This window comes from Geotrypetes seraphini, chromosome 10 (assembly GCF_902459505.1).
Source record: "Geotrypetes seraphini chromosome 10, aGeoSer1.1, whole genome shotgun sequence".
Lineage (NCBI taxonomy): Eukaryota > Metazoa > Chordata > Amphibia > Gymnophiona > Dermophiidae > Geotrypetes > Geotrypetes seraphini.
The window spans coordinates 145,693,793-145,720,420 of NC_047093.1; the positions used below are offsets into that span (position 1 = coordinate 145,693,793).

General features: G+C 45.9%; 2 protein-coding genes across 4 annotated transcripts in view; both read left to right on the plus strand.

Moving 5' to 3' along the window:
* Positions 1-25,413, plus strand: LOC117367992 (immunoglobulin superfamily member 1-like). Its single transcript, XM_033961178.1, has 6 exons — positions 1-266; positions 14,752-14,787; positions 15,528-15,779; positions 16,797-17,084; positions 17,224-17,472; positions 25,213-25,413. The coding sequence occupies exons 3-6, from the start codon at positions 15,569-15,571 to the stop codon at positions 25,377-25,379; spliced, it is 915 nt and encodes a 304-aa protein (XP_033817069.1). The 5' UTR covers positions 1-266; positions 14,752-14,787; positions 15,528-15,568; the 3' UTR covers positions 25,380-25,413.
* LOC117367991 (leukocyte antigen CD37-like) overlaps positions 25,363-26,628 on the plus strand; it is a 24,927-nt gene continuing 23,661 nt past the window's right edge. The window contains exon 1 of one of the 3 annotated variants that reach the window (XM_033961176.1): positions 25,363-25,497. The gene's annotated coding sequence lies outside the window, so the exon portion shown is untranslated. Of the gene's footprint in view, positions 25,498-25,737; positions 25,827-26,628 lie in introns of those variants that run through there. The other 2 variants (XM_033961175.1, XM_033961172.1) reach the window with 2 other exon arrangements.

Genomic DNA, 26,628 nt, shown 5'->3' on the forward strand with positions numbered 1-26,628 from the left:
CTATGCTGTCAGTGTAAGTGATGGTGCTTTGTAGTGATCGCTTTTTTCTCTTCACAGAGTGGCGACTCCACGTAGCCACTTCCCACTATGTAATAATAGATTTTTTTTTATTTTATTTTATTTTGGCAAAGCTCTACCCCTGATCTCTTGGCTTCCTTACCGCGAAGAAAAGAGCAAACGCTTGGAGAGAAAGATGAGGGTAGCCCGGTGGTGAAAACTGACCTAGCCCGGTTGAAGCCAAAAAGAAGCCCCAAAACCCCAGCAAGGTTAGTATCGTAGTGATAAGAAATCAAGTTAATCCGTTTCCCCATACACTTAAAACTGCAGCTCCTCAGTTCTCTCCTCTTTCTTTAAAACCAGCTACACGTTGCAGAGCTTAACTATTCTCTGAGTTAAAAAAAAAAAAAAAAAATTCCTCCCTGTAACTTCAAGAGTGTCCCCTAGTCTTTGTAATTTTTGACGGAGTGAAAAATCGATCCTTACAGGGGTCTAAAAGTCCCTCCTTGAGGGCCGCAATCCAGTCGGGTTTTCAGGATTTCCCCAATGAATATGCATGAGATCGATGCGCATGCGCTGCTTTCAATGCATATTCATTGGGGAAATCCTGAAAAACCCGACTGGATTGCGGCCCTCAAGGAGGGACTTTGAGGTCCTTGCTTGTACCCGTTCTACTCCACTCAGGATTTTGTAGACTTCAATCATATTTCCCCTCAGCCGTCTCTTTTCCAAACTGAAAAGCCCTAACCCTTTTTAGTCTTTCCTAATTCGAGAGGTGTTCCATCCCCTTTATCATTTTGGTCACTCTTCTTTGAACCTTTTCTAGCGCCACTAAATCTTTCTTGAGACGAGAGCAGAATTGAACATAATACTCCAGATGAGGTCATACCATGGAGCAATACAGGGGCATTTTAACATTCTTAGTCTTGTTAACCATCCCTTTTTTAATAATTCCTAGCATCTTGTTTGCTTTTTTGGCCGCTGCCACACATTGAGCAGAAGGTTTCATCGTATTGTCTACGATGATACCCAAATCCTTTTCTTGGGCGCTAATCCCCAAGGTGGACCCTAGCATCCAGTAACTGTGATTTGGGTTATTCTTCCCAATAATAATAATAATTTATTTCTTATATACCGCTATACCGTGAAGTTCGAATGTGCATCACTTTGCATTTGTTCACATTAAATTTCATCTGCCACTTGGATGCCCAGTCTTCCAATTTCCTAAGGTCTGTCTGCAATTTTTCACAATCCGTATGACAAGCATTCTGTATGACAAAACATAACATGGCAAGCATTTCATGACATAAAACAAAGAGTGGAATTGTTCAAATCAGACTGATGACCACAACCTAGTATAAAAATGTCCTTCTACTCATCCAATGTTCAATTCACTTTATTCATCCAATAACTCAATGACTGACATGTACATGTTTTGGCTGAACATGCCTGCTTCAGGAGTCTTAAGAAACTACTGGGTTATAACAGATGGTGTTTTGATTAAGTGAATAGTGTTTCAAGATAATGCTATGTTGTAAAAAATTCAGCAAAGTGCTCAAAGCCTAAAAAGGTCCTGGACATTCTTGTTCCGCTTAGACCGTTTCCGTGCTATGGAATTTTCTGAATCCAGATTGGTAAGGTGAGGGGGCATTCTGTCTGTCAGCAAAGGCCAAGAGTTGCGATAGTACAGTCTTTTCAAGGATCTTGGAGATGAAGGGAAGATTGGAGACCAGACTATGGTTGCTGGTTTCATTAAGATCCAAGTTTTGGTTTTTTTTTAAATCGGTCTGATGATTGCAGATTTCCAACTTTGCAGTATCATTCCTGATCGCAGGGAAGAATCTATTAGAGGTAGGATCAATTTGGTGAATGTGTCTTTAGTGGCCGTCAAGAGGTTCGGCAGGCATGGGTTGAGGATGGATCCAGAGGGTCATAGAGTGGCAATTTGTTTTTGCTAGGTCTTCATGAGATGTTGGTTCAATGCAATTGAGTGTTTCGGTTCTAGGTTCTCTCATAGAAGTGGGGTTGTTCTGGATATTTGCTGGGATATGGGGTGTTGCATCAAGATTTGCATGTAAACGATCAATTTTTTTTCTTGGAAGTAGATGGAGAGGGTTTCACTGTTTAGATCGGTTTGTAGGGTTTTTTTTTAATTTCCTTGTGAGGCTTTTGAGTAAATGTCTTGTCAGTGTGAAGAGGTTCTTTGATCTGTTTGGAGCTTTCTGTAAGAGATTAGTGTAATACAGTAGGTTGGGGTTTTTTTACATCATGGATTGATAGTTTGTACTCCTGTAGTAGTTTTTTTCCAGTGGGCTTTGTACTTTTTATCTTTGGATTTGCACCAATTTCTTTCAGCTTTTCTTAGTTCTTTCTTCTTTTTCCTGAGGTTGTCTGTAAACCTTGGGGAGGAGAAGTTGCGGGTGTTAGGTTTTATTTATTTATTTTTTGTTTCTGCTAAGTCTTCATACAGGGTCTTGACTTGCATGTGCCAGATTGATGCTGCTTCTTCGATGGGTGTCAGTTCAGTTTTAGTTGTTTTGGCTATTTTAAAGATGCTGGATGATAATTTTTTTTTATGTTGACTGAGTTTGGATGAGGTGATGTTCTTGGTTGGGAGTTCTGTAACAGTGAGGTGGAACATGATAAGGTAGTGGTCGGTCCACAGTACTGGCTTGGAGTTGTAGTGCTGGATGTGGGATTTGGCAGGTTGGTCTTTTTGTATGAAGACTAGGTCAAGAGTATGACCCATAGTGTGGGTGTGATGATCTGTTGAAAGCCTAGGTCTGATATTGTTGTTATGAACCAAAAAAACTCTGTGGAGTGACGATGTTCCTAAATGGACTTTATTTGAAACAGTCAAAAGTTCCAAAGGTACACTGAAATCATCCACATAAAATAATTCCATCCACATAAAAATAAATCACCCACATAAGAACCTTACAAAGTCTAGGGGACACTCAATGAAGGTACAGAGTAATACTTCTAAAACAAATAGGAAGATATATTTTTTTCACTTGGAGAATAACTAAACTCTGGAACGTGTTACCAGAGGATGTGGTAAGAACGGTTAATGCAGCTGGTTTTAAAAAAGGTTTGAACAAGTTCCTGGAGTAAAAGTCTGTAGTCTGTTGTTGGGCTCGACATGGGAGATACCACTGCTTGCTCTGGATCAGTGAAATGGAATGCTGCTACTATTTGGGGTTTTGCCAGGTACTTGTGACTTGAATTGACCTTCATGAAGACGGGATATTGGGCTAGATGGACCATTGGTCTGATCCAGTAAGGCTATTCTTACATTCTTAACTATTTCTGAAGTCCACTTTAAGGAGAGATTTGCATACAGTGCATGCAAATAGATCCTATGGGGCTCATAATCGAAACTTAAACCCGTCTAAAAACCCACCCAAGTTGGCACTTGGACGACCTAAAAGACAGGTTGTCCAAGTGCTGATAATCAAACTGACTTTCTGGACATATCCAGGGACCGATATCTTTTCCGTAACTGCCCTTACACTCTGGAACTCGGCTCCCAATCACTTAAGATTGTCCTTTTAAGGATGTTTTACATATATTTTAGACCTGCTCTTAAACTGCTTTCTCTGTTTTCCCTACCTTACGTTATTCCCATTTTTTCTTTTCTATCCAAATATTGTAGTTCCTCCCTTTCTCCTTTCGTACCAGTCAGTCATTGATTCTATTATATGTTTCATGTATATCTGTTGTAAGTCTTGATTTATTATTCATTTCTATGTTTCCCCTTTTTAGCTTGAAGTCTGATAGGCATAATATCAAATTTTTAATAAACTTGACCTTTTAGACCTCTGAATGCTGCTAAAAGGGGCATATCGAGGAGTGGTTATGGTGGTATTTGGGCGGGATGTGGGCCAACCTAGACTTATTCATCCTGCAGGGATAATTAAATGTTTCATGAGACTTCTAATCTAATCTTTGGTTTATATACCGGGTCATCTCCCGAAGAAGCTCGACTCGGTTCTCAAGTAATTTAGATCAGTTCTAGTGGTATTCAAAAATAACGCTTGCACACTTAAACTGTATTCTAAAACGAACTGGGAGCCAGTGAAGCTTTATCAGCAAAGGGGAGACATGGTCATACTTTCTTTTTCCCAAAATAAGTTTAGCTGCCGTGTTTTGTATCAACTGTAACCAATCTAGACTACCCTGTTTAATACCCAAGTAAACAGAATTAAGAACATAAGAAGTTGCCTCCGCTGAGGCAGACCATAGGTCCATCCTGCTCAGCGGTCCGCTCCCGCGGTGGCCCATAAGGCCCATTGCCTGAGCAATGGTCTATACCTATCTATACCCCTCAATCCCTTTTTCTTCTAGGAATCTATCCAAACCTTCTTTGAAACCATTTAATGTTTTCTTGTCTACAACAGCCTCTGGAAGCGCGTTCCATGTATCTACCACCCTCTGAGTGAAAAAGAACTTCCTAGCATTTGTTCTAAACTTGTCCCCTTTCAATTTCTCCGAGTGCCCCCTTGTACTTGTGGCGCCCCTTAATTTGAAAAATCTGCCCCTGTCTACTTTTTCTATGCCCTTCAGTATCTTGAAGGTTTCTATCATGTCTCCTCTAAGTCTTCGTTTCTCCAGGGAGAAAAGTCCCAACTGCTTCAATCTTTCGGTATATGGGAGATTTTCCATTCCCTTTATCAGTCTAGTTGCTCTTCTTTGTACTCCCTCAAGTACCGCCATGTCTTTCTTGAGGTACGGCGACCAGTACTGGACGCAGTACTCCAGATGCGGCCGCACCATTGCACGATACAGCGGAATGATGACTTCTTTCGTCCTGGTTGTAATACCCTTCTTAATGATACCCAGCATTCTGTTTGCTTTCCTAGAGGCTGTGGCGCATTGCGCCGATGCCTTCAGTGTTGCATCTACCATCACTCCCAGGTCTCTCTCCAGGTTGCTGACCCCTAGTGGTGTTCCCCCCATTTTGTATGTGAACATCTCGTTCTTTTTCCCCACGTGCATGACCTTGCATTTCCCCACGTTGAAGCTCATCTGCCATTTTTCGGCCCACTTTTCCAGCTGTGTTAGATCCTTTTGAAGATCTTCGCAGTCTTCCCTGGTTTGAGCCCTGCTGTATAGTTTGGTGTCATCTGCAAATTTAATGACCTCACACTTGGTTCCCGCCTCTAGGTCGTTTATGTAGATATTGAACAGGAGCGGTCCCAGCACTGACCCCTGCGGAACTCCGCTTGTGACCCCTTTCCAGTCTGAGTAGTGGCCCTTTACGTCAACCCTCTGTTTCCTGTTTGCCAACCAGATTTTGATCCATCGGTGGACCTCCCCTTGTACCCCGTGGTTCCATATCTTTTTAAGCAGTCTCTCGTGTGGCACCTTGTCGAAGGCTTTTTGGAAGTCAAGGTAAATGATGTCTATAGATTCCCCTTTATCCATCTGGCTGCTCACCCCCTCAAAGAAGTACAATAAGTTAGTGAGGCATGACCTACCCTTACAGAAGCCGTGTTGACTCGGTTTTAGCTGCCCATTTTTTTCGATGTGCTCACAGATGCTGTCTTTAATCAGTGCCTCCATCATCTTTCCCGGGACTGAGGTCAGGCTCACCGGCCTGTAGTTTCCCGGGTCTCCTTTTGCGCCCTTCTTGAAGATGGGCGTAACATTTGCTATTTTCCAATCTTCCGGGATCTCTCCGGTTTTTAAGGATAGGTTGCATATCTGTCTAAATGGCTCCTCTATTTCGTTTTTTATCTCCTTGAGTACCCTTGGATGAATGCCGTCCGGACCTGGCGATTTGTCGCTCTTTAGTCTGTCAATCTGCTTGAGTACATCCTCTTTGCTTACTTCTAAATCGACCAGCTTATCGTCTTGGTCTCCTATAACGATCTCCTCGGGTTCCGGAATGTTGGTTATATTTTCCATCGTGAAGACTGACGTGAAGTACTCATTTAACCTGTCAGCTATCTCTTTCTCTCCTTTTACTACTCCCTTTCTGTCACCATCGTCCAATGGTCCCACTTCTTCTCTCGTCGGTTGCTTCCCCTTGCAATAATTGCAATAATCCAGTTGGTCAAGCACAGTAGACTGTACCAGCACTGGACGAAACTTATATGTTGTGAGTTAGATGATGTAAAAGCAAGTATAAGTGCCCAAAAGGTATCCAAAGTGACCAGATAACCACTGCAGAGACAAAGTAAAGATCCCCACACACTCTCCTCATACCCACACAAAGATCAGAATAAAAAAGTACATACCTGTCTCCAGAACATCAGCACCTGGTATAGGAAAGCCTAGTAGAGCTGCATACAGGTGTCTTAAATAGTCTGGGGGAGGGGCTAGTGAACCATAGAAAGGTGGACCCAGGCCCATAAGCCACTCTAACCACTACATTCATGGTGTAAAATGTGAGGCTACCAACCCTCCCAACCCTACTCTTCTGCCATATAGGTGCCACCTGCAGCCATAAGGGCTATTGGGGTTATAGACAGGTAGGTATAGTGGGTTTGGGGGGGGCTCATCATAACCTATCTGACACCCCTTTTTGTGAAGTTCACAGCAGTGCCCCACTGCTCTGTTGCTATGTCTGGGTTGCCAGTCCATGATAATGTTGGCCCCTCCCACGTCCAAATGGTCTAGTTCTGGGCGTTTGGGACATAGATTAATGTTTTGCTTGAAAATGTGGTATAAAGATAGACGTAGTGGTGGCCTGGACAATTAATGGCCTGAATATCCAGTTAGATGATTTTCGGAAAAAAAAATATTCTAGATGTATTTTTTGAGACTGAACATTTTACATTACATTACATTACTGACTTCTATTCCACCCGTACCTTGCAGTTCTGGGCGGATTACAAAAGAGACATCTGGACATTTCCAGGAGAATTACAAGACGATTGGAGAATTACAGTTTTGGGAATGGGATACAGCAAGGAAAATTGGGCTATTCTAGTAGATTTACAATTTGGGGAGCTGTACAAGTAGGGGATAGTGCAGTTCCAGTATATATACAGTTTGGGAAGCAGTTGACATGCTTGCGGCTTTGAGGGGTAGGATAACTGGGGAAGGGGAGAGGTTGAGGGAATTACACGGAGGAGAATCAAGGGTTAGAGTTAAGACATCTGGATAAATTTTTTGAATAGTTGGGTTTTGATTTCTTTACAAAAAGATTTAAAGTCGCTTGTTGTTATCAGCAGGTTGGAGATGGTATGGTCCAGTTTCGCTGCTTGCGTTGCTAGTAGATTGTCAAACATCTTGCGCTGGGTGACTTTGAGTGGGGGGTAGGTGAATGGAGTCTTAGTTCTTCTTTGTCTAGTGGTGAGGTTTTGGTTCAGGCGATTATTTAGGTAATTGGGGGCTGTGCCATTTATTGCTTTGAATAATAAACAGTATAATTTGAATTGAATTCGTGCTTGTATTGGTAACCAGTGTGAGTCTAGGTAGGCAGTGGTGATGTGGTCAAATTTTTTTAGCGAGTAGATCAATCTGAGAGCAGTGTTTTGGATTGTTTGTAGTTGTTTTATCATGGTAGCAGGGCATGGTAGATAGAGGATGTTGCAGTAGTTCAATAGACCTAGGACTAGGGATTGGACTATGATCCTATATTGCTCTTTGTCGAAGAATTTTCTGATTTTTTGTAGATTGCGCATGGTTAGAAATGCTTTCTGGGTGGTCTTGTTGATTTGGATCTGCTTAGTGCAGCATCTATCTATTGTTACGCCTAGGAGTTTAAGGGTGGGTTGCATAGGGCAGTGTTTTTCAACCTTTTTACACCTATGGACCGGCAGAAATAAAATAATTTTTCTGTGGACCTACATCGGTCCGTGGACCGGCGGTTGAAGAACACTGGACTAAGTTGTGGGCCAGACCCCGCCCATCTCTACCCAATCTCCACCCCAGACTCCGCCCCCATAATAGTACTAATTGTAACACTATTTTTTCCATTCATTTTTCACAGATACACAATATAATCTTATTAACAACATATAATGGTTAACCACAAAATTAAACTACACAAAGCACACTGACAGCAGATGTAAATTCTCAAAATTGAAATAATTCAATCACTAAATTCAAAAATAAAATCATCTCCCCCTACCTTGGTTGTCTCCCTCCCTCCATGCTATGCCTTACCTTCTGGCCTGCTCCCGCCTGGCCATTTTATGCCACCCTTGATATTATCTTCAGGCTGGCTCCTTGCGCGTCCCGTGCCTCATCTGAAAGCCTTCCCTCTGACGCTGCAACTTCAGAAAGAAGGCTTCCGGTTCAGGCGCAGGATGCCCGTAGGAGCCACTGCTCGTGTCTTTGTGCACTGAATCAGTTAGGAAGAGGGAGCTGGCTCGAAGATAACGCCCGATCGATCGCACCGTGGACCGGCGGTTGAAGAAAACTGTTTTTGGGCCTGATGCACGTGCTGGCCATGTAGACCGGCAGGAAATTTCTGTGGACCGGCACTGGTCCATGGACCAGTGGTTGAAGAACACTGGTATAGGGTATTTGGAGGTGTTTATTTCTACTTCTGTGATGGAGGGGTTTTTGTCCTTTTCGAGCAGAAGAAATTTTGTTTTGTCTGTGTTCAGCTTCAATTTGTGGTCTGCCATCCATTTTTCCACTGCGTGTAGAGTTTTTCAAATTTTTCTGTAAAGTGGGGTCAGGTGAATCGAAGGGTAGAAGTATGGTGATGTCATCAGCGTAGCTAAATGAAGTTACATTTAGGTTATCTAGGGTAGAACCAAGGGAAGATAAAAAGAGGTTGAAGAGAGTAGGTGAGAGTGGTGAGCCTTGAGGAACTCCACAGGGGTTGGACCAGGGTTCTGATTTAAGATTGTTTGACTTTACTCTATATGTTCTGGATTTAAGGAATCCTTGGAACCATTTATGTACCCTGCCTGAAATCCCTATGGCTTCTAGTATCTGTAGTAGAATGGTGTGGTCAACCAGATCGAATGCTGCAGATAGATCAAGTTGAATTATCAGTATCCTTCTTCCTTTGCTGAGGTGCTGTCGGGCTGTGTCTAGTAGGGTTACTAGTAGAGTCTCCGTGCTGTGGTTGGATCTGAATCCCGATTGAGAGGGATGGTGAAGATTGTGGTCTTCCAGGTAATTAGTGAGGTATTGTGCAACTAGTCCTTCTATTAGTTTGATATATTGGTATTGAAGCAATGGGTCTATAGTTAGCGGGGTAATCTATTAGGCCCTTGTGATCTTTCACAATTGGAGTGATTTTGATTTCTCCTAGGTGCTGCGGGAATTGACCTTCAGTGAGTGTAATTTGGATCCATTGCATGAGGCTGGCTCTAAATTTGGGGGTGGCATTGGCTATCAGATAAGTGGGACAGTTGTTCAGGTCGCATGAGGCTTGGCTGTATTTTTTGTAGAGTCGATTCATGTCTGTCCATTGTACTGCTGGAAATTTTACCACTGCCGACTTTGGGTGTGTACGCCATATGCCCAAATCAGATTTAGACAAATGTTTTGATTATGCCCCTCCATGCGTAGTCAATGGGAAAATCTTAAAAACGTAACCCTCAACCGAGGCTATCTACCCCTGTTCTAGAGCATATTTTCATAGCTGTATTGGTACATAATTGGAAATTTTTACACTTTGATGTCATTGATGGTTTTTATACTCCATTATTTGAAATAAATAAAAATTTATTGCAAACAAAATAGAAAGAAAGAGGTCTGAGTGGAATTTGACGATAGAGTTGCCCAGCTCTGGCTCTACCATGAAGCAAACGGCAGATACAAAAGTCTCTTTCTGATTGGTGGACCTGCACCGGCTCTGCTTTCTGATTGGTTGCTTTCCAATGCTGCTTTGGCTCCAACGTCATTTTTCTGCAGATGCTGAGAGATGGCCAGGTAGGAAGGAGATCTGAAGAAGGCTTTTGCAGCCAAAATGCAAGACCCTGCATTTTGTAGCAATGAATCTTGGCTGCCAAATTCTGGACTGTTCCTGTGTGTAGTGATCCAGTTACACAGTAGTAAATAATAAAGCAATTGAGAAGGGGGGTGGAGAGAGAGGGAAAAGGGGATTGAGTTCATCAGGCCATTGATTTGATGAAACGATAGGGCTGGATGCATGGGAGACTGCCTCTCACCTCCCAAGGCACTGAGCAATACAAGAATTACCCTACTGGGTGAGACCAAAGCTCCCTCTAGCCCATCTCCAGTATCCAACAGTGAGCTGGCAGGATCCCAGGAAGATTCCCTGCTACTCACTCCCAATGGTTGTCCCCCAGGTCTACCTTAATAGCAGTTTTCTTCCTTTCAGCCCTTAAGGGAAGGGAGGAATGTTAGATTTCGAAGGGTACAAGTGTGACTCAGTCGTATGATTCAGAGTGACACAGCCTTCCACTTGGCTTCTTGCAACATTTCCTGAGCCACAGCTGAGCTTTTCGCACTTCAAATGTGCCAGCGGTCTTATCTGCGCATGGGTGTTCATGCCTTGCAACGGAATCCAACATGAATAGTGTCGGGGTTTATTTTATTTATTTATTTAATTGACTACAAAATAGAAAGATAACTTTCTTTGTAATCTGTGACGATAATTGCTATATATTCATATAATCACAGCTATACTCCAATTAGAAGTTTTTTCATTTATAATTGTGCAAAATACATTATTTAAAATATTTGTGAAGTGCTCAGACCAAGAAACCCATATAATAGTGATGTCACTACAATGAGGTTTACAAGGGGACCATCATCGCCTTCACAAGTCCCCTGCCCTCCCTATGTATTAAAGCGTGTCTAAAGCCTATCTAGTGAGTATATCCAGCTTGTTGTACTTATCTTAATTAGGGAGCAATTAATGATGTTGACTCTCATTGGTGACTTATTAAAATAAAAATATAAGTGCTTCAGTAAAATCCTGAATGTTTTTTTCTTATCTGATTAAATTCCCGTCCCTCCGACCCGGATTTCGTCTCTTCGTCAGGGAGGGACACTGGTGAAGGCTCACTGAGTACAGGAACAGTCAAAGTCGAGTCGGCCTGTCCACTTTGACTGTTCCTGTACTCAGTGAGCCTTCACCAGTGTCCCTCCCTGACGAAGAGACGAAATCCGGGTCGGAGGGACGGGAATTTAATCAGATAAGAAAAAAACATTCAGGATTTTACTGAAGCACTTATATTTTTATTTTAATAAGTCACCAATGAGAGTCAACATCATTAATTGCTCCCTAATTAAGATAAGTACAACAAGCTGGATATACTCACTAGATAGGCTTTAGACACGCTTTAATACATAGGGAGGGCAGGGGACTTGTGAAGGCGATGATGGTCCCCTTGTAAACCTCATTGTAGTGACATCACTATTATATGGGTTTCTTGGTCTGAGCACTTCACAAATATTTTAAATAATGTATTTTGCACAATTATAAATGAAAAAACTTCTAATTGGAGTATAGCTGTGATTATATGAATATATATTTATTTATTTAAAAAATTTCTATACCATTTATACCTAAATGGTTTACATAATTCTATAAAACAAATAAAATCAGATAAACATGAACAAATAATCCTCGGAAAATCAACTATAAAAATGAAAGCTAAAAGGCTTATACAATGAATTTTAGGAAAATTCTTCAAGAAGCAGCAATTATAGAGGAGCAGTATCTAGAAAAAGGAAAAGGCATTTACAAATAACTACGTTTTAAGTAATTTTCTAAAGGTGCCCTTTTCACAACATTTTCATAATTGGCTGACAAGTGAGTTCCACAGTTTAACCCCTGCAGAACAGAAGGTCATTTTACTGGTCTCAACATATTTTGGATTAACATTTATTTTTAATAAGGCTGAGTTTTCAGAACGTAGAGATCTATTTGGTAAATAATTGGTCATCTTGCTCTTGTTCATTTGGGAGGTTGTGCCAGGGCACAAGGGGAATAGGGGACGAAAGGTTGGATCCGTACGATTCAAGGCTCTTCATTCAAACTATAAAATCATGTGCAAGTGGGGTCAGAAGATCACCTAAAGTGAGGTGTCAGGATGATCAGCGTGAATTCTATACCACAGTTATAGAATCTTAGTGTAAGTCCATGGTTACGCACCTACGTTATCTCAATGACTGCTGTTGGTTAAGTATGTAACTACTAGTAGACTGGAACCTGTTTGCATAGGTGCTGGACACACCCCCTGACCCACCCAGGCCCCTCCCAGATCATCCTCCTTGCAGGTCTGGGTTTTTCACACTCAAGTTTGTAAAATCCTGATTAAAACCAGTTACACGCCTAACTGCTAATTAGTGCCAGTTTACCCATATTATAACCGGTAATTGGTTAGGTGCATAGATGACCCTATTCTATAACTTGTGCGCACAACTTCTCACACTAAGCAGAAAATCACACGCACGTGTCTGTAGATTAAGGGGGATATCGAAAAGCTGAGCCACGATGCAATGTGTACGATAACCATCAGTACCTGGAGTGCTGCCCAGGACAACATGTGCTCACAAACCCATTCAAACACCTGGAGAATATCAACGTTCCTGACCTCGCTGCCCTATACTACTTAGCCTCGGGGTATGAACAGAGACATGGCAACTGACTAAGATGCTAAGCACCCAGGCTGAAGAAGAGCCTGCCTTCATCTGCTTTAGGAACGTGCATTGCAGGGCAGCAGAGGTTACAATTAGGGACCCCCAAAAACAGTATCAGAAAGAACCCCCGGGGGCGTGTGGAGTTCTTCCCTGTCCCCCTCCTGGCACTGCTGGGACTACTTAGTTGGAATTTAAACACTGACCTGTTGCTTTTATTAATCTGTTGCTTTTCTATTCCATTTAGGGCCCCCCAAATCTTTAATCTGGTCTTGCACATCCTGCAGAATCTATGTGAAAGTATAAAGAGCCGAATCCTGCTTACAGATGTTGCTTATGTGGGTCCCTTAGCACGTGTTACCGATCCCCCCTCCCCCCAACCATCCAAGTTCCTCTTCAGCTAGTGAATGTATCTAAAGCGTTATATATAGCTCAGTCTCCCTGGCTCATCCTTCCCAGAGCCACGATGCCTCTCTGCATCCCTGTCCTTCTCGTCTCCGCCTGTGAGTATTAGAAAGCTGTGCCTTGCTGTAATTTCTTTTCCGATGCCTCTCTGTAAATTAAGTAAGGCTAATTTAGTGGATTCTCTCTCTTGTATTTTATATCCCCCCCCCCCAGGAAGTTGGATAAATGCCAGAGATGAGTTTTAGGAAATTGTGTTACGTAATTCTGCCCCATACAGTATGTTATTGGGGATACAAATTTGCATGCTGAAATTAGAGATGTTAAAGCTTTCTTATCATCACATGAAAAAGGTCATCATTTAGATCTAGCAACCTTCTCCTCTAAGAGTGTTACCTCTCCAAAAATTTCCGTAGAAGATGATACGCACCATTAAAGCAAATTTTGACCTCTCATCTTTTAAATTATTGGTTCAGTCATTGGTTCTGAGCCAGTGGGATTATTGTAATATTGTCTACTTTGCAGATTGCGCATTAGTCAGAATGTTGCCATTCGACTGATCTTTAATCTGAAAAAGTTTGATCATGTTGCCCCTTTTTTCCATGAATTGCATTGTTTGCCGGTCAAGGCTCGTGTGAAATTTAAATTTGAAACATAGAAACATAGAAAGATGACGGCAGAAAAGAGCCATAGCCCATCAAGTCTGCCCACTCTACTGTCCCACCCCATTAAGTCAGAGTGCTGCTCGACCCACGTAGAGATCCCACGTGGATGTCCCATTTATTCTTAAAGTCGAGCACGCTAGTGGCCTTGATCACCTGCACCGGTAGTTTGTTCCAGTGATCCGCCACCCTTTCTGTAAAGAAATACTTCCTGGTATCACCACCAAATCTCCCTCCTCTGAGTTTGAGCGGGTGCCCCCTTGTGACTGAAGGTCCCTTAGGAAAGAATATGTCATTTTCCACCTCGACACGACCTGTGACGTACTTAAATGTCTCAATCATGTCACCCCTCTCCCTGCGCTCCTCTAGAGAGTAGAGCTGCAATTTGCCCAGTCTTTCCTCGTATGAGAGACCCTTGAGTCCGGAGACCATCCTAGTGGTCATTCGCTGGACTGACTCAGCTCGAAGTACATCTTTACGGTAATGTGGCCTCCAGAATTGCACACAGTACTCCAGATGAGGTCTCACCATGGCTCTGTACAGTGGCATTATGACTTCAGGTTTACGGTTGACGAAGCTTCTATTGATACATCCCATCATTCGCCTTGCCTTGGATGAGGCCTTCTCTACTTGTTTGGCAGCCTTCATGTCTGCACTGATAATTACTCCCAAGTCCCGTTCTTCTGAGGTCGTAGCTAGTGTTTCTCCATTCAAGGTGTATGTTCTGCATGGATTTCTACTGCCGAGATGGTCGCATTTGGTATAAGCTATTGTTCGGCCTTGCACCTAATTATCTTGTGGATTCGTTCACATTTGTTAATTCAAAGCCTTCTCCACGCATGCATGCTGAATTTACCTTTCCTTCAGTCAAAAGTTGTCAGTATAAAAAATATCATCAACGTCTTTCTGTCGGATAAAGATTTGAATTCTCTAATAGCGACCTCTTGCTCATATCAGCATTTTAGGAGACAATTGAAAACGTATTTCTTTACAAGATTCTTAGGAAATTAATGTATTGCATTCAACTTTTGTAAACCGCATGGAACTTAATTTATTTCTATGCCGCAATACCATTGTTATGTTTTGTTATCTTCTACAAAGGCCCCTTTCTATTTCATCTGAAACACTGTATGCATTTTAATTGTAGCATTTTTCCATTTTACAGTCTGGTGTCATGAGCTGTGGTGGACTGCGCTGGCCGGTGAGTACCATAAGATGACAGGCTTCTCCTTCTGGAGGTCCTTGCACAGGGAACAGGAGAGGGAGGAACAAGAAAGGGGAGAGGGAGGAACAAGAAGGTGGAACGCGAAGGGGGAGAAGGTGGAACGCGAAGGGGGTGGATGAGGAACGTGAAGGGGGGAGGAGGAGGAATAAGAAAGCTTTAGAAACAATTTGTAGTTTGCAGCCACTGGGTAGCTGATTGTATCAACTTCTGAAATCTCTAGGATCAGAATTCAAATTCCATTACTGGAGATATGGTTGGTGCAACGGCACCCTAGACAAGCTTTTAGCCTTGCACCCTCTTCCAATAAACCTTTGGGCCCTTGCCCCCCCCCCCAACAATCATGTTCACCCCACCACCTTCCCTCCCAGAATAATCGAAGTGGGATAGTTGAATGCTGCCCACCCTCCCTGCTAAAAGGACCTTATGCAGTTGCTTGGAGGTCCCCTGGGTGAAGGGATCTATTGCTTTGCTTTGTTCACCAGCAGCTCTTTGAGGCCTTCCTCCCCCGAACCTGTTACCTAGGTAGTTGTGTAGTCATTCCTAATGGCTAGGCTGTCCCTGACCAGAGCTACACTCCTATGCCAATATGGATTTACCTGCTCTAAGATCTTTTATTTCTCTAGAGGTATGCTCACCGACTTATCTCTGCTTTTTTTTTCACTCCTCTTTGCTGTCGAAGACAGTGCTAAAAGTACCATTTCTTCTGTTTGTTCCAGTTGGATCACCACCCTTTATTTCCTGGCAGAAGGTCCCTGGCATGAAGGGGCAATACACGGTGAATTGCTCAGCGTCTTGGGCTCACCGAGATGGCCTGTTTAAGCTGTACCGTGAGGGCTCCCCCACCCCTGTCCAAGCGCTGAAAGCTCCAGCTGTGGGCCCTAGCGTGACATTCACTCTCCGCAGCGGTGGTCGCTACCAGTGCCAGTACAGAAACTCTCTGCTCAGCAAAATCATCTGGATCTCAGCAGGTGAATTTGTGAAACGAGGGAAAAGAGAAGTCATTTCACTGTGGAATTTCCCTCATGTCTGTTCATCTCCAAGTATGTTAGAATTACACCAAGCAAAGTCGGTGTAAGGATATTAGGCACGCTCAGGAAACCATGAGGGGTCAGGGTAAGGGTCATGGTAGAGCCAAAGCAGTTTATATATTATATAAAGGTACTGCCCATCCTTCCTCCTGGTGACGAATCAATAAATCTGTTTTACAGAGGCAGCGGCACCTTCCTTTGACTACAGAATTATATGTTTATGATTTCCATAGAGCATCTGAAATAGAAGAATTTCACTCGGAGAAATTGAAAGGGGACAGGTTTAGAACAAATGCTAGGAAGTTCTTCTTTACTCAGAAGGTAGTGGACACATGGAATGCGCTCCCGGAGGCTGTGGTAGGGAAGGGCACGCTACAGGGGTTCAAAGAAGGTTTGGATAAATTCCCTACAGGATAAGGGGATTGAGGGGTACAGATAGACAGGCAGGGACAGATAGACATAGAGATAGGTACAGGAAAGGTAGGGACACTTAGCAGGTCATGGACCTGATGGGCCGCCGCGGGTGCGGGCTGCTGGGCGCGATGGACCTCTGGTCTGACCCGGCGGAGGCAACTCTTATGTTCTTATGTTCTTAAGACTGTGAACTTTATGTTTATTGATTTGTCACCAGAATCCCGACTCCTGAGGCAGGCCTGTTGGGATCGAAACACAATTGTCTCGAATCGTTTCAATCAATAAAGGAAATTGAACCTCAAACCTTCGTTGTTTGTTTTCTGATATATTATTTAAGGACACACAGCATCTTTATATAGTAGACACTTTTTGAATGTTTTACCTAGGCCTCCTGTTATGACATTCCCCCTCCCCCTCCCCACAAGAGCTTGATTCACCGAGGTCTCTCCTTCCTCTCTATATCTTGAGGTAGCTCGGCCTAGCCATTTCTAATCAATTTGTCCCCCGGGTTGTAAGATTGTCTTTTCTTTCTCTCCTTTCCAGAGATGTTTCCCAAGCCCTTGATTTTTGTGCAGCCTGCCATGGTGCTTCTGCAGGGGGAGAGCTTTGCCATTCGGTGTCAGTGTCCGTACCCAGGCGTCCGGTTTTCCCTGTACAAAGGCCGGCTTCTCATCGAGGAACAGGACCCCGCTGGATATCTACCTGTGGTGGTCTTTCACATCCATAATGCCAGCCTTCAGGACGGAGGGAGGTACCGCTGTTATTACCACACCATGGCACAGCCTGTACTGTGGTCTAAGCCCAGTGACATCCTGAGAATCAATGTGCAAGGTAGGCCACAGACTTAGATAAAAACTCCCATCATGTGCAGGGGTGTCTAGTTCACTTGTATTTCAACTTTACATGTTTTGGAGATAAGTACAATCTTCATTCTCTATCCCTCTTTTTTTTATATTTTTCTTTCCATAAGACGTATCCCACAAGCCCCCCATTATCTGGGATACACTGGGGACAGCGAACTGCTCTATCCCTACTGGATCCTTCATGTACAATCAGGAGGACCCAGTACCTCGGGAAAAAGGTAAAGCTGGAAGAGTGCCCGGCTTCCCCACCGTGGCCAGCCTCGACCCGGAGGTGATGCACAACTGCTCATTCAGGCAGGATGAATCGGATTTAAATTCAGATATGGGCCTGAGTCGGACTGAGGCCATCAGCCAGGGTAGGTTACCTTAGGATAGTGACTCGGGTGAGAATGTGTCGGGGTAGAATCTTGTTTTAGAAGCATTTTAGGAAGCTGCTCTTTCCACACCACGAACAAAATTTAAGCGGGTGTGGATGGGGTATGATTTGAGCAGGCTGAAACATCTACAGGGGTGTTTGTCATGTTACAAGAGGAATTCCTGTGGAGACCAAAGAATTTGCCTTTTGGACTGTACACTTGCCCCAAGGCATGCTGAAGTGGCAGCTTGAGGGGGCAGATGCACAGATTGAGGGAACTCCCTTCCCCACACCCTCTCAAAATGATCTCTCAACATGATTCTCAATCATTCCAAACCCCTCAGTCAGTAGCATCACCTCCTCTGAGCCCCTCAGAAATCTAGGAACCCTACCTCCAATATTAGCATTGCCATAAATAAAAGCAACCCCCCCCTCTCCGAGTGAACAGCCTCAACCTAGCCCTCCCCCAGATATTACCAGAGGTTTCCTTGGTATCTAGTAGGGGCAGGAGTGATCCCCAGTTTCTCCTCTCAAGCACTAGTTGCCCTCTAGTGATAGTGCTGCAGTACTACAGCCAGGGAATTAAACTGCAAAATAAAGGTATTTTGAATACAATGCCAAACAGGGGTTTGCTCCTGCCTCTACTAGATACCAGGGAGGGTTGTGGAGTGTTTGGGGGTGTTCAGCCTGAGGTTTAGTGGGGGTGGGGAATTCTGCTTTTGTCAGGGGGTGATCCTAATATCTAGCAGAGGGATTTGAAGGGGGGAGGGTTGCTTTTGTCAAGGGTCTGTGTGTATGTGTGGTGGTGGGGGGGGGGGCAAGTGATACTAATATCTAGTGAGAGAATTTTGGAGGATTCTACTTTGATGAAGAGAGTACTGTTATCCAGAGGTGAGAATTAGGGGAAAAGTTCTGCTTTCATCAGGGACATGCGGGGAAGGTAATTAATATCCGGTGAGGGGATTCTGGAGGGGGGGAAGGTTTTGTTAGTGGGACATGGGGTGGGGGATTGATACTAATATCAAAGACTAGGGGACACTCGATGAAGTTACAGGGAAATACTTTTAAAACCAATAGGAAGACATTTTTATCCCAGGACAAGCAGGCAGCATATTCTTAACGCATGGGTGACGTCACCGACGGAGCCCCGGTACGGACCTTTTTAACTAGAAAGTTCTAGTTGGCCGCACTGCGCATGCGCGAGTGCCTTCCCGCCCGACGGAGGAGAGCGTGGTCCCCAGTTTCTTCGTTTCCGCGGAGCGAAGAAGACGCATGTGTTTTCAACGGCCGTTGAAAAACTAATTTTTGCCTTCCTGCTCGCGTATTTTTTCACTTTTTTTCCTTTTTTCTTATCGGATTCCCTTTATTTTTGTTTAAAAAAAAAAACTCATCGAGTTTTCCTTATTTTTTCAGGCCGGCCCCGGCGGGGCCTGTTGCCATAATACAGGCCTCCGGGTTTGATTTTGCAGAGGCCGTGTTTCCATTCATGCCCCCTCAACCGGGTTTTAAGAAGTGCCAGCGGTGTGCACGCCCGATCTCCCTCACCGACCCACACAATTGGTGCCTCCAGTGCTTGGGTCCAGAGCATCGGGCTGACACCTGCACCCGCTGTGCTACGCTTAAAAAGCGTACTTTGAAAAATCGGCAGATCCAGCAAAATATTTTGTTTGGTACCGGATCTGCCATGGAACCGGCTGCGACGTCGACGGCACCACAAAAGTCGGCACCGACGACATCAACCGGACCCTTCCTCGGGGTCGTTGGGCCCAGGTAAGCCGGCTAAGAAGCCTCCCACTTCCCTTGAGCGCCCTCCTGCCACGGTTGCGACACCGGCCCTCCCGGCACCGCACCGGCCCCGCAAACGCTCCGCTCCGATCTCGGTGAGTGCCTCATCATCGCCGGAGCGTAGAGCGGCACCTATGGTACCGAAGAAGAAAAAAGCGGTACCGGTGCCTCCCCTGGACGACCGCATCGCGGCCATACTCCAAACACAGTTACAGGAGCAGCTGCAACAACAGCTCCAACAACTGTTGCCGGCGTTGCTGGCACCGCACCTTCCGGTACGGGACCGGTCCGAGCCTCACACTGTCCCATCGGTGTCGACCCCCTCGGTACCGATTAATACTTCCATGCCGGTGCTCTTGGCAGAAACACCTACAGTACATACCCGTGATGCTGCCGACCCTGTCCGGTCTCAGGAACGACATCGGTCTTCCTCACCCGGTACCGCCTCGGTGCGCTCAGGCAAATCTCTTTCAAAGACCCGCCATGCCGAGCCCTACACACCGATGTCCAAACGTACGCACCCCGACGTTAGGGACCCAGATTTGTGGGAAGACTCCCCTCACGGTACCGAGGAGGACGCTTCGTCAACCGACGAAGAACCCTCCATGACCGACACCGTCTCCAAACCAGAGCAATCCTCTTTCTCCAAATTCCTTAGGGAGATGTCAGCAGCTCTTTCCATTCCCTTAGAGTCCGACTCTAAAAAGTCTCAGGCTTTCCTCGATGCCCTAGACTTTGAGCAACCTCCCAAAGAATTTCTGAAGTTGCCCGTCCACGACATCTTACGGGAAACTTTCTATAAAAACTGGGAAGCTCCCCTCACGGTTCCTGTAGCCCCTCGTAAATTGGATAGCTTGTACCGGGTTATTCCAATCCCAGGGTTTGATAAAACTCAATTGCCCCACGAGTCCCTCCTGGTGGAATCTACTTTGAAAAAATCTCAGGGTTCCAGTGTATATGCCTCCACCCCTCCTGGCAGAGAGGGAAAAACCATGGATAAATTTGGTAAGCGCCTTTTCCAAAATGCCATGTTAGCCAATAGAGTCAACAACTACACCTTCCACTTCTCCTTCTACATGAAGCATCTGGTGCAACAGCTCTCCTCCTTACAGAAATACCTTCCTGAACGTAAGGTCTCTCTTTTCCAGCAACATATTTCCAGCCTCCTCCAACTCAGGAAATTCATGGTTCGCTCCATCTACGACTCATTTGAGCTGACCTCTCACGCATCTGCCATGGCGGTGGCCATGCAACGTTTGGCATGGCTGGACATTAACCACCAGGACCGCCTGGCTAACGCACCTTGTCTGGGTGATGAACTCTTCGGAGAGTCCCTGGACTCAACAACCCAGAAACTCTCAGCACATGAGACCAGGTGGGACACTCTGATTAAACCTAAAAAGAAGACTCCACCTGCTCGCACCTACAGACAGCAGTCTTCCTACCAGCGCAGGTTCTCGGCCAGACCTCTCAACCCGCCTCAACAGCAGCCTCGCCGACCTCGTCAACAGCATCAATCTCAGGCTCGCTCACAGTCTCACCAACCTGCCAAGCCTCTCCCTCCGTCAAAACCATCTCAGCCCTTTTGACTTTTTCCTCCAGGGCATAGCCAGTCTCCCATCATCATTGCCTCTTCCTCAGCCTATCAGAGGTCGCCTCCAAATCTTCCTCAGCCGTTGGGAGGTCATCACATCAGACCAATGGGTCCTCAACATCATTCGCCACGGCTACTCTCTCAACTTCCAGACTCTTCCACCAGACAATCCTCCCGTAGAGTCTGCTTCTCACTCCTCCCAAACCCCCCTCCTCCTGAGGGAGGTCCAATCCCTCCTTCTTCTCAATGCTATCGAAGAGGTACCTCCGGACCAAAGGGGTCAGGGATTCTACTCCCGCTACTTCCTGGTTCCCAAGAAGACAGGAGACCTTCGTCCCATCCTCGATCTCAGGGACCTCAACAAGTGTCTGGTCAAGGAGAAGTTCAGAATGCTCTCCCTTGCCACGCTTTACCCTCTTCTCTCTCACCACGACTGGCTATGTTCCCTGGACCTCAAAGAAGCCTACACTCACATCCCAATCAATCTGACTTCACGTCGCTACCTACGGTTTCAGATACAGCACCGTCACTATCAGTACAAAGTGCTACCTTTTGGCCTCGCTTCATCGCCCAGGGTGTTCACCAAGTGCCTTATTGTGGTGGCGGCCTTCCTCAGGTCTCACAACCTCCAGGTGTTCCCCTACTTGGACGATTGGTTGGTGAAAGCACCTACGTCTCCACTTGTGCTACATGCCACTCATCACACCATCTCTTTCCTCCATCTCCTGGGGTTCGAGATCAACTATCCCAAGTCGCATCTGCTTCCCACACAGCGACTTCAGTTCATTGGAGCAGTTCTCGACACCACACTAATGAGGGCGTTTCTCCCCTCCGACCGTCAACGGACCCTGCTCCACCTCTGTCGTCAGGTGCTCCTTCATCACTCCATTCCTGCCCGACAGATGATGGTCCTCCTGGGCCACATGGCCTCGACGGTCCATGTGCTTCCTCTGGCGCGACTCCACCTCAGGACACCTCAATGGACTCTTGCCAACCAATGGTCACAGACCATGGATCTTCTTTCTCATCCCATCTCTGTGACATCGTCTCTTCAGCAATCTCTTCCATGGTGGTTGAACTCCTCAAATCTTTCCAGGGGTCTACTCTTTCATCTACCCCCTCACTCCATGATCATAACCACGGATGCCTCCCCCTATGCGTGGGGAGCTAACCTGGGAGATCTACGCACCCAGGGACTCTGGACCCCTCAGGAGCGTCAACATCACATCAATTTCCTGGAACTCAGAGCCATGTTCTATGCTCTCAAGGCCTTCCAGCATCTTCTCTGCCCTCAGGTTCTTCTCCTGTGCACAGACAATCAAGTCGCCATGTACTACATAAACAAGCAAGGCTGCACCGGATCTCGCCTCCTTTGTCAGGAGGCTCTCAGCATCTGGACCTGGGCCACGGCCCGCAATCTCTTCATCAAGGCTGTCTATATCCAGGGCGAACAGAACTCCCTGGCCAACAATCTCAGCCGCATCCTTCAATCTCACGAGTGGACTCTGGACCCTTCAACACTCCACTCCATCTTTGCTTGCTGGGGCACTCCGCAGGTGGACCTCTTTGCAGCGCCTCACAACCATCAGCTGCCCCAGTTCTGTTCCAGACTCTTCTCTCCTCATCGTCTGACCCCAGATGCATTCCTGCTCGACTGGACGGATCGGTTCCTCTATGCCTTTCCTCCTCTACCTCTGATGTTGCGAACGTTATCCAAACTCTGCAGGGACAGGGCCATCATGATTCTCATCGCTCCTCAGTGGCCTCGCCAACACTGGTTCTCCCTCCTGCTTCAGCTCAGCTCCAGGGAGCCCATTCCTCTTCCTGTGTTTCCTACTCTACTTACGCAGCAGCGTCAGTCTCTACTGCATCCCAATCTGTCTTCGCTCCACCTGACAGCTTGGTTTCTCTCGGGCTGATCTCTCCAGAGACATTTTGGATGCCTCCAGGAAACCGGCCACCCTCCAATGTTACCATCAGAAGTGGACCAGGTTCTCCTCTTGGTGTCTACTGCATCATCACGATCCCACCTCATTAGAGGTGGAAACTGTACTGGACTATTTGCTCTCTCTGTCCGACGCTGGCCTCAAGTCTACCTCAATCAGAGTTCACCTCAGTGCCATCACTGCGTTTCATGAGCCTATCCTCGGAAAATCTCTCACGGCTCATCCACTGGTTTCCCGGTTCATGAGAGGCCTCTTCAATGTCAAACCACCTCTGAAGCCTCCTCCTGTCGTCTAGGACCTGAATGTGGTTTTATCAGCCCTCATGAAACCCCCTTTTGAGCCTCTTACCACAACTTCGCTCAAACTTCTAACATGGAAGGTGCTTTTCCTCATTGCCATCACCTCTGCCAGGAGGGTTAGTGAGATGCATGCACTGGTCGCCGATCCACCGTTCACTGTTTTTCACCATGACAAGGTGGTTCTGCGTACCCATCCTAAATTCCTTCCCAAGGTGGTCTCGGCTTTTCACCTCAACCAGTCCATTGTTTTGCCTGTCTTTTTCCCTAAACCCCATTCTCATCCTGGGGAACAGGCTTTGCACACGCTGGATTGTAAGCGTGCCCTTGCATACTACCTTGACCGTACCAGGGCTCACCGCTCGTCCCCTCAGCTCTTTCTGACCTTCGATCCTAACCGTCTAGGTCGACCTGTCTCTAAACGGACGCTTTCCAACTGGCTTGCTGCCTGCATTGCGTTCTATTATGCTCGGGCCGGTCTCTCACTGGAAGGTGCTGTCACGGCCCATAGGGTCAGAGCTATGGCTGCTTCTGTGGCTTTCCTCCGTTCCACGTCCATCGAGGAAATCTGCAAGGCTGCCACTTGGTCCTCAGTTCACACGTTCACTACTCACTACTGTCTGGATGCCTTCTCCAGACGGGATGGACACTTCGGCCAATCTGTGTTACAAAATTTATTTTCCTAATGGCCAACCATCCCTCCTCCCGCTCTGTTAGCTTGGAGGTCACCCATGCGTTAAGAATATGCTGCCTGCTTGTCCTGGGATAAAGCACAGTTACTTACCGTAACAGGTGTTATCCAGGGACAGCAGGCAGATATTCTTACGTCCCACCCTCCTCCCCGGGTTGGCTTCTTAGCTGGCTTATCTTAACTGGGGACCACGCTTTCCTCCGTCGGGCGGGAAGGCACTCGCGCATGCGCGGTGCGGCCAACTAGAACTTTCTAGTTAAAAAGGTCCGTACCGGGGCTCCGTCGGTGACGTCACCCATGCGTTAAGAATATCTGCCTGCTGTCCCTGGATAACACCTGTTACGGTAAGTAACTGTGCTTTTTCACTCAGAATAGTTAAACTCTGGAACCCATTGCCAGAGGTTGAGGTAAGAGCGGATAGCGTAGCTGGTATGAAGAAGGGTTTGGACAAGTTCTTGGAGGAAAAGTCCATAGTCTGTTATTGAGAAAGACATGGGGAAGCCACTGCTTGCCCTGGATCGGTAGCATGGAATATTGCTACTCCTTGGGTTTTAGCCAGGTACTAGTGACCTGGATTGGCCACCATGAGAACGGGCTATTGGGCTTGATGGACCATTGAATTCCAGAGTTGAATTACCCATTGAGTGGAGAAATGTTTTCTCTGATTTTTTGTTTTGTTTTAAATCTACTACTTAGTAGCTTCATCGCATCGCCCCTAGTCCTAGTATTTTTGGAAAGAGTAAACAAGCAATTCATGTCTACCTCTTCCACTCCATTTTATAGACCTCCCTGAGCCTTCTCTTCTCTAAGCTGAAAAGCTCTAGCCACTGTAGCCTTTCCTCACTGGGAAGTCGTTCTGTCCCTATCATTTTTGTTGGCTTTCTCTGTACTTTTCTAATTCTGCTATATCTTTCTTGAAATACTGGTGTGTCTGGGGAAATAATTTCTTTGCCTGCATTTCTCATGTTAGTCCCATAGGATACCCTGCTCCCCTCCCCCTCCCATAGTCTCCTTCCAGATATTCAGAACAAATTAGCCTGGGGTTGATATTTATATACAAGCAAATCTCAGGTCTAAATGAATGCAAATCTGTCTTGGATATATACGCACTGGGGATATGCTAAAAACCAAACCGGTTTTCCCAATGGGGCGAGAGAGACAGGTGGGTCTGCAGAGCTGCCAGTTACCCATGTCAGGTTGTAGATTTTGGGATAGTGGATTTCTGACCACCCCATCTCATTGATTTCAGTGGGCAGGATCACTCACTATAAATCCTAGACTGCTTTGGGATGTGAGTTGAAAACCAGGACTGGCCACAAAAGTCTCCAGCCTGGAACTGGGGAACTTGGCATCTCCGAGCCTGGGGACTAGCTTGGCTCGCTGTCTGCCATATCTCCACTCATAAGGTTTTTCTCTTGTTTTCACGCAGACTGGAGAAGTGATTTCACAGAAGGGAATATAGCACGCATGGGCCTGGCTGCGGCAGTGCTGGTTCTGATTATCGTCTTTGTAGCTCATGCTTGCTACCGAAACAGGTTCCCTAAAAGAAAGCATATCCAATGCGGAGGACGAGAGGCCAGGCCCATGCTTGCCTAGAAGCATGACATCTGTTGGAAACTTATTCTTTGGAAACATCTGATGGTATTGCTATTCTTTGCTGAGAGACACGTCTAAACCCGTTTCCCACAGCCACAAAATGGAAAATAAAGTTACGGTAGGTTAGGGCTTGTGGACTCGTGAGTATTGTCATCCCACTGAGATGCAGTATCGGCTCTGACCACCAGAGGGCAGCAGCCTCACTACAAAAATCCTGCCCTGGAGAATTTAATGTGGAATCTGCCCCCTCCCTTCCCTCATCCCCAGTGCCAGACTGGGGCAAGACTCTTGAGGCTGTTTCAGATATTGGTTAGAGCGCTTCTGACATTCATGGCACAAGGCAAATCCCACTTTATTCCTTGTGATCCTTGGAAAGTCATTTTCTATTGCCTGAGAAACAAAATTAGATTGTGAGCCGTCCAGGGATAGTGAAACACTTAGGAGCTGGTAAGCATTCTACCGCTGTTTCACAGCCAATCGGGACGCATGTTTTAAATTAAAAATGCTGGAGAGTACGAGGGGGGATGGGGGATGTGGGGAAGGGGAGGAGGGGTGTTCCGTTGGGTTCTGCCAATTAGTAACAGTTATAATCACTGGGGATGAGTGGGGGGTGGGAGGTGGAGTGACCTTCTTTGGGGCTCATAAGAGTCCAGGGCCTCGGGGTGCCATGCCACTGACTCTGGCCTCGCTTGCCATGGGTAGAGTTGGTGGGGGGGGGGGTCTGTTGATGTTAATCCTAAACTTTTGATGCTTGTAGTAGTGTTGAGGACGATGCCTCATTGTTTGTTGCTGTGAACCCTTCTATGCCACTGTTTTGCTTACTCTGTTGTTTGCATCAATAAAAAAATAGTTTGAGCCGTAAAATTAAAAATGCAGGCAGGGAAGGACATCTGTGTTGTAGGCATATGTCACGTGCCTAAGGAGACACTTATGGTTACCCAAGGCCTGGTCTCTACCGGAAGCGGCCTTGGGCGTCCATAAATGTCCCTACACGTCTCCATAGGCGTAAGACAGATGCCTTAAATGAAGACCTTTAGAGAATCAGGCCCTTAGTGTATCTGAATGTAACGTACCTTGAGCTGCTACTGATAAAAGTGTGGGCTAAATCTAAAAACCAATTGTGTCTCTTCTTGCACCAGTGTTCTCACTTCACTGAGACCCTTTTATCCATGTAAGAGTGGCATGTCACTTTCAGAAGTCAAAAAATACCTACTGGAGAATGGGTAGGGACTCATCAGGGCATTATCCA